General features: G+C 42.5%; 1 protein-coding gene across 10 annotated transcripts in view; it reads left to right on the plus strand.

The window, feature by feature from the left end:
• The first annotated feature begins 28 nt into the window (after nucleotides 1-28).
• The window catches only part of LOC140846882 (anthrax toxin receptor-like), a 46031-nt gene continuing 32890 nt past the window's right edge, over nucleotides 29-13169 (plus strand). For 8 of the 10 annotated variants that reach the window (XM_073225035.1, XM_073225037.1, XM_073225034.1 and 5 more), the window contains exon 1: nucleotides 6970-7419. Coding sequence is in view for 1 of the 10 variants with exons in the window: in XM_073225041.1 (XP_073081142.1) it covers nucleotides 102-163 (62 nt within the window). In the remaining 9 variants the exon portion in view is untranslated. Of the gene's footprint in view, nucleotides 164-6968; nucleotides 7420-13169 lie in introns of those variants that run through there. The other 2 variants (XM_073225041.1, XM_073225043.1) reach the window with 2 other exon arrangements.

Consider the following 13169-nt stretch of genomic DNA (forward strand, 5'->3'; position numbering starts at 1 on the left):
AAAAAAACATTGCCAGTCCACAGACACTGCGAAGGACGTAAGCCACTGTGGAGGAGGGAAGAAAAGGAGCCGCGCCCCACCGCCCACATGCAGAACCAGCTATGAGATCTTGCGGGTGGGGAGCGGTGGCCCTTCACTTGGCTGAGCCTCTTTCTTCTCACCAGTAAGTGAAGCTTTGACGCCTTTCTCAAAGGGCTATGCAAGACGACTAGCGAGGACAACCTACAAAGTACATGAACAGGAGAGAGCACAGAAGGGAGGGAGGAAAACTTCAGGTGCTCTCTCCTCGCCTCCCCTCTGCTCCCTCACTCTAAGCTCCTGCTGTTTTATGAAGATGCTCATCTCAAAGACCTTCCTCCGTCTCTCACTCTGTCCTCTCTCTTCCTTCCTTCTCCTCCTCCTCCTCCTCCTCCCAGTTCTGTTTTTCCTTCCATTTCTCGCCTACCTTTCTTCCCACGTGTATTTATTTAATGCCTTTATCTGCCAGACACTGTACTGGGCTTGTGGAGAACAAGGCACTCGTTTGCGCTTAGAGTCCGAAGAAAAAGGCAATAAGGAAGAAGACAAATAAATGTATATTTGTGAAAGTGTAGCGTGTGTAAGTACCATGAACAGACAAGGTACAGGGACAGAGAATAATGGGAGAAGGGGGTGGTCATGGATGCCCTGAGGCAGTGGCAGGTGAGACCTGGCATAAGAGGAGCGTCTGAGGAGCTGGGGGAGGTGTCCAAGCGGAGGGAGGCAAAGAGCTCGGCTGAAGTGAGAATAAAGAAGAGGAGGATGCAGCAAGGGGTGTGGGACAAGAAGAAAAGATTCGTTTAGTATAGGCAAGGGCAAGGTCATGCAGTCTTCCAGGACATGGTGGGGAGTTTGGATTTTATTCCAAGTACAAAGAGAAGTCACTGAATGCAAGGTTTTATTTATTTATTTTTTAATTAAGGTATCATTGATATACAATCTTATAAAGGTTTCTCATGAGCAACATTGTGGTTATTACATTCACCCATATTATCAAGTCCCCCAAAACACACCCCGTTGTAGTCACTGTCCATCAGTATAGTAAGATGCTATAGAGTCCCTACTTGTCTTCTCTGTGCTGTACTGCCTTCCCTGTGACCCCCCGACGTTATGTGTGCTAAGTACTGAATGAAAGGTTTTAAGCAAGGAACAAGATGGTCAATTTACATAGTTTCTGAAGGTCACTTTGGCTTCTTCATGGAAAATGGACTGAAGGGAGGGAGAGGAGATCGAGAGCAGGAAGACCACCAAGGAGGCTGTTGCTGGAGCCCAGTCGAGAAGCGCTCGTGGCTGGGTATATTTGGCAGTGGAGATATAGAGAGGCAAATGAAATCAAGAATTATTTAGGTGAAAATGTTAACAGGATTTGTCAGTGGATTACACATGAATAGTGAGGGAAATGGAAGACTCAAAGGTGATGGTTGAGTTTCTGGTTTGATTGGCTTGTTGGGAGGATGGTGACATGCAGTGGTGTGGTGGTGACCAAGGGCGGGGCGGGTTTGTGTCGTAGGAGGGTAGTTCAATCACATGTTCTGTTTTGAATGTGTTAAGTTCTGTAAAACATCCAAGTTATCGAATACGAGACTAGGGCTAAACATCAAATAAATATTGAAGGTTTAGAGCTATAGAGTTACACACTTGGGACTGCAGGTACAGAGGAGACCCCTGCTCTGAGGCCTACTATCCTTCTGAGATCTGGTAGACTAGGAAGAATTTTAAAGGAGATTAAGAAGCCCTTCCAGAAAGGTAGGAGGAAACCAGGAGAACACAGCCTCACAGAAGCTAAAGGGGAAGCATGTGGCTAGGGATGACGGTCAACCAAAGAAGGCAGGGTGTCGTGGTGGTCCATTACAGGCTGACAAAGACTCACATGCAATCCCAGGCCCACCCTCAAAGAGCTCAGGGTCACATGGAGCTTTCTGAGTTTCATAACAGTTCCAGGTCAGCTCAATTCCATCTACCATACATTTGATAAGTAGCTAATATGCCTTGAGTGACGTATGTGTACAAGGACAGAGCCCTGCCATCCTTGTCATCTACTAGGGGATAGTAGGTAAGAAGTTGTAGCTGTTACCATTAGCAAACTGCTTGTGTCTGGGGCCATATCCCCAACTACATGTTTCCTTCCTCTGATAATAGGTTTCTGACACCTAACTTTTTGACAGGCCATGAGCTGGCCAGGGAGTGAGGCAACCAAAGGGAGGAGCCCCCAAGATTTCTCATAAGTCAAGAGTGAAGGGAGATACTTCTGTTACATTTAAGCAAAAGGAAGAAGTAACCACAAAGGATATATTTTTAAAAAATTAAATATCTGACACAAATAGCACACAAGGCCATATAAAGATAAGACAAAGTTAAATCCTTACAGATATACTAACTCTTTGTACAGTACAAGTTGTAGCATCTGCAAATGGAATACTGAATTTGTGTGGTAAGGGCTTTCCAGTGATGCCAATGTGCCCTTGTGACTGAATGAGTATTTCATTCGGGGTCAATGTCAAAAATCTACCCTTGAGAGTCTTTTGCCCATGTGGTGATAGGCCACAGAGGCCTCTGGGCAATATCTGTGGGTCAGTCATTGCCCTTTGGTCACCCTGGCTCAAGCATTGGAACTAAAATTTCTGACTGAGGTGGCTTCCATGAAGCAATTCTCCAGAGACTCACAGCCATTTTTAGATAAGGAAGGGACTCTGGAAATCATCAGTCAAAAACTCATTTTATAGATGAGAATGTTGAGACCCACTGACATTAACTCATTTAATGAGTCACACTGCAGTGTTTTAATTCCTCTCCAACTATCTACCCCATGCTGGCCAAGCTCAGTATATAAAGGAGACGCACAGTGACCTTAAGTTCAAGTGTGGGCTGGGCCCTGTGCCGCTTCGTTGCATGTTTACCGCTTACTGTTGTCCCTTGCTCCCAACACTGTGATTTGATTCTCTTCTACCACCCTCCAATTCTGAGAAAGATGATCGCAACAAACCTATATAGGCTTTGTTTTCCGTGCTGTAACATACATTACCAAGTTTGTATGGGGCAGGTACCATAATGATGCCATCTTTACAGAAAAGCAAACTCAGGCACATGGTAATCAAAAAACTTGTCTAGGGTTACAAAGCCAGTCGGACAACCCAGTGATTTGGTTGCCGTAGTCATGTTCTTACCTACTCTGCTACATCTTATCCCGAGATGGTAAGTCAAAGTCACATGCAAAATTTATTGAAGTTAAGGCTTCCCTACCTGGGAAATGATGCAGTTTCTATTTCAAAACAATACTTGTAAAAGAGGCAATGCAGCAAGGGGGACAGAATGGTGACCTGAGAACTGACAGGGGCAAGAAGGAAATGAGATATTTGCTGAATGCCTTTGTGCATCAGGAATTGTTCTAGATGTTTTGTAAATATTGCCTCATCATTCCCAATACCAAGTCTGAATGTAGTTTGCAAGCAAGGAAACTGAGGCTCAGAGGGCTTAAGCATCTGTAGGCCAAATCTGTCTGCCTCCTCTTCAGAGTCGACAGTGAGAGCAGAGAGCCCTCTGTACCTGATGGTGTGATTACCAGGGCCCCTATCCCTGGGAAGCTCCAGGCTTCCCTGCCTCTGGGACAAGGAAGATGAGAATTGGGTTCCAATTGTGGCTGCTAATTCCTTTGTCCCCTTCTGTCTACACCCATCTCATAGGAGCTTTCAGGGACCCTCTTAGGAAGGAAGACCTTGGTTAAAATCATAAGCCATCCCTGGGATCAGACTGAACAAGAATAATGTGTTGGGTCTAGGATTCCAGCATCGCTGCTGATCTGCACAAGCTGGAGATGTGTGCCAATCCAGCATGAGGTGCAAAATCTTGTTCGGGTGAATAAGGACGTTCAGATTGGCTGTATTTTCTCTAAGGTGTCATTTTGCCATCTTGTGTCCTTCATAGACACAGCTGTGGTGTTCCTCTCAGCTTCTACTGGGTGCTATGCAACTTGAATGTGGGTCTGTGTAACTCTCTGACATGCTGATTTTTGGATGGAGCTTATACACAGGCTCTGTATCACTGTTTTGGTACCTGGTACCCCTTCCACCTAGCAGCCTTTGCCCAGACATTTCATCTTTTCCATCATCTTCTGTGGACCTTCTGCCTCTGGCTTAACTGCCTCTAGGAAGTTCCTGTGGGAAACAAATTCACAACAAATTTTTATGTACAATATCATGTCATCTGCAAACAGTGACAGTTTAACTTCTTCCTTACCAGTCTGGATACGTTTTATTTCTTTGTGTTGTCTGATTGCCATGGCTAGGAACTCGAGAACTATGTTGAATAAAAGGGGGGAGAGTGGGCATCCTTGTCTTATTTCCTATCTTAAAGGAAAAGCTTTCAGCTTCTCTCTGTTAAGTATGATGTTGGCTGTGGGTTTGTCCTATATGGCCTTTATTATGTTGAGGTACTTGCCCTCTATTCCCATTTTGTTGAGAGTTTTTATCATAAATGGATGTTGAATTTTGTTGAATAGTTTTTCAGCATCTATGGAGATGATCATGTGGTTTTTGTCCTTTTTGTGGATGTGGTGTTTGATGATGATGATAGGTTTTCAAATGTACCATCCTTGCATCCCTGGAATAAATCCTACTTGATCATGATGGATGATCTTTCTGATGTATTTTTGAATTTGGTTTGGAGTATTTTGTTGAGTATTTTTGCATCTATATTCATCAGGGATATTGGCCTGTGATTTTTTTTTTTTGTGGTGTCTTTGCCTGGTTTTAGCATTAGAGTGATGCTGGCCTCATAGAATGAGTGTAAGTCCCTCCTCTTCTACTTTTTGGAAAACTTTAAGCAGGGTGGGTATTCGGGTCTTCACTAAATGTTTGATAAACTTCAGCAGTGAAACCATGTGGTCCAGGAGCTTTGTTCTTAGGTAGTGTGTTGAGTGCGAATTCAATTTCATTGCTGGTAATTGGTCTGTTCAGATTTTCTGTTTCTCCCTGGGCCAGCCTTGCTAGGGTGTATTTTTCTAGAAAGTTGTTCATTTCTCCTAGGATATGCAGTTTGTTAGCATATAATTTTTCATAGTATTCTCTAATAATTTTTTTTCTGTGGCATCTGTAGTGATTTTTCATTTCTCATTTCTGATTTTGTGTATGTGTGTAGACTCTCTTTTTTTCTTGAGAAGTCTGGCTAGGACTTTATTTATTTTATCAAAGAACTAGCTCCTGCTTTCATCGATTACTTTCTATTGTTTTATTTTTCTCGATTTTATTTTTTTCTGCTCTAATCTTTATCATGTCCCTCCTTCTTGTGACTTTGGGCCTCAATTTTTCTTCTCTTTTAGTTTCATTAATTGTGAGTTTAGACTGTTCATAAGGGATTATTGTTTTTTCCTGAGGTATGACTGTATTACAGTATACTTCCCTCTTAGCACAGCCCTCACTGTATCCCACAGATTTTTGCATTGTTGAATTGTTGTCATTTGTCTCCATATATTGCTTGTTCTCTGTTTTTATTTGGTCATTGATTCATTGGTTATTTAGGAGCATGTTGTTAAGCCTCCATGTATTTGTGGGCTTTTTCGTTTTCTTTGCATAATTTATTTCTTGTTTCATACCTTTGTGGTCTGAGAAGGTGGTTGGTACAAGTTCAATCTTTTTGAATTTACTCTTTTTGTTGCCTACTATACGATGTATTCTTGACAATGTTCCATGTGCACTTGAGAAGAATGTGTATCCTGCAGTTTTGGGTGTAGAGTTCTGTAGATGTGTGTTAGATCCATCTGTTTTAGTCTAGGGTGTCATTCAGTACCTCTGTGTCCTTACTTATTTTCTGTCTGGTTGATCTGTTGTTTGAGTGGTGTGTTGAAGTCTCCTAAAATGAATGCATTGCATTCGATTTCCCCTTTTAATTCTGTTAGTATTTATTTCACATATGTAGGTGCTCCTGTGCTGGGTGCATATATATTTATAATGGTTATATCCTCTTGTTGGACTGACTCCTTTATCATTATGTTATGTCCTTCTTTATCTCTTGTTACTTTCTTTGTTTTGAAGTCTATTTTGTCTGATACAGGTACTCGAACACCTGATTGTTTTCTCCCTATTGTTTGCATGAAATGTGCCCCATTTCCTTGAGTCCCTGTGCGGAGTTGCAGTCACCAAGCTCAGTCGCGAGATGCAAAAACAAAACAAGTCTTTATTGCTAGTTCGAACTAGGGTCTCAGCAGCCCGTCAGAACACAGGACACAATCTGAGACCCTGAACAAAGTTCCCTTTTTGCTTTTATACTTTTAGAATGTAGCACATGCAGTAAAAGCAGTTAGCAGATGTATCAAAACAGTTAGCAGATGTAGTAAAACAGTTTAGGGGCTTTCCCAAGTTTATTAAAACTTTTAAGCTCATTGCTGATTATTTCTAGCTTGTTATTTTTCCAGGAGCAGGGTACTTCCTCTTTCCTATTTGCTTAGGATGGGGTTTTAATACAAAATGGAGTTAGTTAGGCTAGGCTTTACAAAATGGAGTGAGTTAGGTCAAGCTGACTTTCTGGGGGTCCCACAGAAATATCTTTTTCCATCCCTTCACTTTTGGTCTGTATGTTTTGGGTTTGAAGTGAGTCTCTTGTAGGCAGCATATAGATGGGTCTTGCTTTTTTATCCACTCTGTAACTCTGTCTTTTGGTTGGTGGATTCAGTTCATTTACATTTAGGGTGATTATCGTTAGATGCGTACTTACTAATGCTAACGCGTATTGCAGGGTTTGGATTTGTGGTTACCATAGATTCAAGGGCAGCACTACCTGCAGGGCGTGCTGCACGTCCCTAGGGGGCGAGGCGGTGCGGGAAGCCGCCTGGGCTCGCAGGTCTGTCCGAAAAAGCACAAAGTTGGAAAACGGGCGCGGGGGTGGGGGCGGGGCGCGGCGGCCCACGAGCCCCTCCCTTCGGCCAATCGGCGGCCGCAGCGGGCGCCTGTGGGGCCGCACTTTCTCGTCTGCGCCGGGTGGTGAGGAAGTTGGAAGTGGCGTCTCCTCAGCTCCAGCCGGACTCCTCGGGAGCTGCCGCGGCCCGGGCGCTCTGGCTGCGGGGCCGCTGAAGGCGGTCTGACGGGCATTTCCGTGCTGACAATCTCACCGCCGCCACCGTGCCCCTCAAGACCCGCCGCCTCCCGTTAATGGGCCGCTCTGCGAGCGCGTGAGGGCCCCAGGGCGGGGGCAGGCGGGGGCGGCCCCTCAGTGTGGCCCGCGCCCTGCTCTGCCCCGAGCTGTGGCGGCAGCGGCGTCTGCACCGCGGAGTCCGCGCGGCTCCCGAGAGCCCCGGCCAGGACGCGGGGCTGCGCGGAGGGCTGCCGACTCCAAAGTTGAGCGCAGGCTGGCGGCGCGGTTGGCGGCCGCCCCTGACGCTCCAGCTGCACCTGCACCAGGCGCTGGTTCAAGGTAGGACGGGGCGCGGGCGCGGGGTTCCCCTGAGGAGCGGGCCGGTGGTGCGCAGGAGTCCCCTGAGGTGCGGGCTGGTGGGTTTACTGGGACGTGGCCGCCAGGCGGGGGTTTCTGTGAGTCTGCTGCTGCTTTGTTCCTTCATTTTTTCTTTGTTGTTATACTTCACAAATGAGGGAAATCATTCGGTACTTGTCTGTCTCTGCCTGGCTTATTTCACTGAGCATCATACCCTCCAGCTCCATGCATGTTGTTGCAAATGATAGGATTTGTTTCTTATGGCTGGATAGTATTACATTCTGTATATGTACCACCTCTTCTTCATTCATTCATCTACTGATGGAAACTTGGGTTGCTTCCATATCTCGCTCTTGTAAATAGTGCTGCAGTAAACATACGGGTGCACATGTCTTTTTGAATCTCAGAAGTTTTCTTTGGGCAGATTCCTAGGAGTGGAATTCCCGGGTCAAATAGTATTTCTATTTTTAGTTTTTTGAGGAACCTCCATACTGCTTTCCACAATGGTTGAACTAGTTTACATCCCCACCAGCAGTGTAGGAGGGCTCCCTTTTCTTCGCATCCTTGCCAGCATTTGTTGTTCCTAGTCTTTTGGATGTTGACCATCCTAACTGGCATGAGGTGATACCTCATTGTGGTTTTAATTTTAATTTCCCTGATAATTAGCGAGGTGGAGCATCTTTTCATGTGCCTGTGGACCGTCTGAATTTCTTCTTTGGAAAAGTGTCTGTTCAGATACTCTGCCCAGTTTTTAATTGAATTATTTGCTTTTTGTTTGTTGTGCTGCGTGAACTGTGTATATAATTTGGATCTCAACCCCTTATCGGATCCGTCATTTATGAATATATTCTCCCATACTGTAGGATGCCTTTTTGTTCTATTGATGGTGTCCTTTGCTGTACAGAAGCTTTTCTGCTTGATATAGTCCCACTTGTTCATTTTTACTTTTGTTTCCCTTGCCCCGGGGAGATATGTTCATGAAGAAGTCGCTCATGTTTATGTCCAAGAGATTTTTGCCTATGTTTTTTTCTAAGAGTTTTATGGTTTCATGACTTACGTTCAGGTCTTTGATCCATTTCGAGTGTACTGTTGTGTGTGGGGTTAGACAATGGTCCAGTTTCATTCTCTTACACGTAGCTGTCCAAGTTTAGCCAACACCAGCTGTTGAAGAGGCTGTCATTCCCCCACCTTTGTATTTGCTGTATTTTCAAAATATATATGGTTTCAGGAGGAGATTTCCGCCGCTCTACTCATGCCGCCTCTTGAGAAGAAAAATGAAGATGTGTGTTTTAATAAGAGAAAGTATAAGGAATGGAAATTTGTTTTGTTGAGGGTAAAAGAAAGTAATTGTTCTAACGTACAGCTGTTTATTTAAAGAGGAAGAACTCTAAATGTAAAAAAAAATTGTAGAATCCAATTTTTCAGCATTAACAGCAAATTAGAATTTTGTTTTCAGTGAAAAGGACAAGTTTTCTTAAACTCTTAGTCTGCAGTTAATGCTGAAAAATTGTAGGAAGTTTTCTAATTGTTTTATCAAAGCAATTTCTCATGCTTAAAGTCTCAATGAATTGTCTGAGTATTTAAGAAAATGAGATCTCAATATTAGAAGGACTAAAAGCTAAACTTTGCTAACAACTGTGTACCCTTCTGTGTCTGCCTTTGAAGTGTTTTGTTGTCATTCTAGTTAAATGGATAAGTATTACTTCATGTCATCCTATAATCTTATGTAAGCAAGTGCCAAAGAGAGTTTCTTTTGACAACTTCCCAAAATCAAATTCAGAAAGGTGCTTTTACCTCTAGTTAACTCTGATATTTTGTAGAGGGCCCCTGGAACATGTCAGAGGAATTTTTTCTCCTCATCGGGGAAAATAGTTGGCTAATTTGGCTTATTTAACTGATAAATATTTACCTGGAAAGCACTGTCAAAGGGAATGATGCTAAACTTTGTTACTGAATGTTTTGTGTTACAGAAATATCCAAATTTTCTTATGTCAACTGTCTTATAGTAAGCTCTCATCAGATCTTTCACCATTGTCATTTGTAAATCTTTTGTCACTTATAGTAACTGTTTTATTACTCCTAAACTAGTAAAGAACTAGATTTCAGAAGAACAGGTATTGGTTACATAGGATTAAATAAACTAAGGAAAATGATTTTGTGGCTTTATGTTTCAAATGTTGCTGATAAAGTGTTTTAAGCTTTTTCTCTTAAACTGACAACAGTTTAGTAAATGACAATATCTTTATAGGCAGGATCGAAACATTTATCTTTCTCTCTACCTAATCCCTCCAGAATTTAAAAACTCTCAGTGACTATTTTCATATTTTACAGCAGTATGTTTATTTGCATAAGTTCATTAAGAGTCTGCTTTCCTTGTAAGAGGATCAATTAAAAACACAGGTTATATTACCAAGGCTTTGACTGGAATGTCATGCCTGAGAGACACGTGCATAAACTCAGGTATGAGCAGCTTTAAGGAACTAAGGTTGACTTTATGGAGCCAACAAAGCTCCATCGAAGAACTGGCCTGGTACCTTGGTTACAGGGTTCCCAGCAGCCTTACCAGGTGCGTAAGGAAGGTCACTTCCTGGCAAGTGCAAGAACCTCACGATGGCTTGGGGACCTTGGGAAGAGAAGAATTCACCCAAATGTACAGGTACTGCAGGCAAAACCTGAAGGCAAGTCTGGCTTGGCTTTCTAGCCTCCAGAGGCCTTTAAATGTCCAATCTGAAATTCCTTATAAAAAGTTCCTTCAAAGCACATTTAAAGGATCCTATGTAATCAGTTGGTCTTCTTGATGCACTTATGCAAATAGTCAAGCCAAGTGTTAATTATTTTCTTAATCTAGTTACTTCTAATAAAAATGGGGGTGATTTTAGAGAAAAGTATTGTTTCAATAATGCAGCCTTATTTATACTAAATCCTAATACTAGTCATTGAGACGTAGACTAGATCCAGAATTCTAGTTTCCCCAAAATATCTAGCTATGATTCTCCAGATGTTTTAGTTTTCTCCCATCATTTCAGTTAAAGTTTTACTATTTCTAGTTCTCATATTCAGCCATGCATTCTTAATCTTGTCAAGTTGTTCCAAAAAAGAAAATCCAGCTTCAGATGTTGCTACTTAACCTAATAACACGATTTGTTGTATCTTGCCTAGAAGCCATAAAACTGCAAATAGTAATAGAAATGGAACCCGAAATAGAAGCGCCAATCTTCCGAGGCCCTCTCAACTGACCAGTGATGGAGACCTAGCTGCACCCCTTACTGCGCCCCCTCTCAGCATGAAGCAACCAGAGCAGTCATGGCCTCTTTTCCCTAGCAGCAGCTAGGGTCTCTATCTGTAGAGGGGGGAATGAGACAGGGACCGTGAGCTTAGACAGAATAAGGTGAGGGCCTCCGGAAAAAGCAAGGCAGGATATTTGCAGTCAGAGCAATTGTAATAACTACATGCAAGGAAACCCCCTACCAAAACTCTGTGTTAAACATTAAGCTCTAGAGTCATTTTTCAGTGAGATCAGTTAAAGCTCAAAAGGCCAGGAGAAACTTGGCCTGGAATGTTTGAGTGTTCCGCAAATAAAGAAGGGTAGCTCAGCATAACCCGTGACCTCACTGTAAACAACCCTAGCAAACAGACACAACCCAGCCCACCTGAGGGGTCGGGCAGGTGGTACAAGTCCACACCCTAAGCCCTCTCCTCACATTATCAAAGTATGTGTGGCGTGGGATGCATCCTTCCTACTCTAATGGATTATCCCGGAAATAGTCACAAAAGATTTCTCCAAGCTCTGCCGTCTGATTGTGACGACAGCTTGAAACTTGTAGGTCCCACCTCTGTTGCAGTTGCAGCGGCATTCATCCTGCCAGTTCCTGGACTTGGTCAGTGGAATGCAAAAAGAGATATGTAAGCTGGCCTGTGCATATAGTAAGACAACAAATCTGACTGCTTCTATATTATCTGAACTCAATCAAGAGCTAGAAGAAGTGCAAGTTGCTCCCTAATTGTGCTGTTAAAAGAAAATGTGGGATGTGAACAGTTTCCAGGAATGTGTTGTTGTAATTTGTCTGATTTTTCTCAAACTATTCAAAATCAATTGGACAATATTCATCATATTATTAATAAGTTTTCACAAATGCCTGGGTTACCTAACTGGTTTTCTTGGTTTCATTGGATATGGCCAGTAATTGTAGGTCTGCTTTTGTTATGTATCTGTATTCCTGTTCTGTTAAGGTGTGTACATAATTTAATTAGTAATTTGTTAAAACTGTACATGCTTACATTACTCTACAAGAAGTTATGTCAGAAATAATCAATCTTCTCATATTTTCTTCCTTTGCTGCTTCTAAAGCTTTTCTTTTTCCTTCCTAAATACAGCCCTTTACTATAATTCATACCTCATATTTAAAATTACCGTGTATCTTAATCCTTCCAGCTGGTAAAGATACCTCTAGACAAGTGCTAGGCATAGGAGCCCTGGGGCATAAATCTGCAGAGAAGTAAAAAGCTAACCTTTTCAAAGAATATTGCTTCTCTCTCCCTTACCAACTTTAATTTACATCTCCTTGTATGGCCCTGGAAGATGGCTGGTTAGCCAGAGACGGGTAAGATTCCTCAAGGGAGGAACAGCCTAAGACAGGCACAGTCACAGAGGGGCCATCAGGTGAGAAATTGGCGGTCAACAGAGGTGAGGCTTAGAACCTCACCCCCCCAGTTTTGAGAGAAATCTTCTGCACCCATGGCTGTTTTGTTGCCCTTGTCTAACTCAGATCAATACCTAGTCTGTAGGCACCTGACCACCTACACTTGCCTTCCTACTGCACTAAACTCTACTTACCATCTTTATTTTACATCACAAGATTTAAAAGATAGGTTATCTTTTATGAAAAGGTAAACTGTGTTAAAAAGCTTTCTATTAGAAACTGTAATCTTTATTATGTCTACCTACTACTTAAACATTTTATCACAAAATAAGGGGGAGATGTGGGGTTAATATAGAAATCAAGTATAAAAATCAAATGTATAATCATATATGACTTGATTATTTTTCCTGCAATTCCTGATATGTAATCAAGAACAGAACAAACAGGACCAAAACAGTTTCTGTGACCTAATTGCCCTTGCTATTGTTTCAATAACATGTAAGACGTCGCACTCCAGGAGACTGGAGACTGCTGAGGATTAAGTTTCGAGTTAGTTAATGATTGTGTACTAACTTCCCCCAAAGAATTCTACTGTTGTTAACATGTATTTGCTCAGTAAATATGAAGGGTGCCCTCTCGGCACCACTCTTGCGCTGTTAAGTCTCGAGTCCCCTGGCTGGTCCTTTCAGATCTTCCATAACTCATCGTATCTCCTCCCTTACCTGCGGGTCAGAAGCAGGGAGGCACTGACACTTTTTCCTACATTAACTGAGATGGTCATGAGGTTATTTTCCTTCATTTTGTTAATGTGGCATATTATATTGATCACTTTTCATATGTTCAGCCATCCTTGCATTCCTGAATAAATCCCACTTGCTCATGGTGTATAATCCTTTAAATATACTGTTGAATTCTGTATGCTAGTATTTTTTGAGGCTTTTGCATCAGGGTTCATAAGAGATATTGGTGTGTAGTTTTTTGTGGTGTTTTTATCTAGCTTTGGTATTAGTGTTGTGCTGGCTTCAGACAATGAGTTAGGAAGAGTTCCTTTTTTACTTTTTTTGGAAGAATCTGAGAAGGTTTGGTATTAGC

Source organism: Manis javanica, chromosome 16 (assembly GCF_040802235.1).
Source record: "Manis javanica isolate MJ-LG chromosome 16, MJ_LKY, whole genome shotgun sequence".
Lineage (NCBI taxonomy): Eukaryota > Metazoa > Chordata > Mammalia > Pholidota > Manidae > Manis > Manis javanica.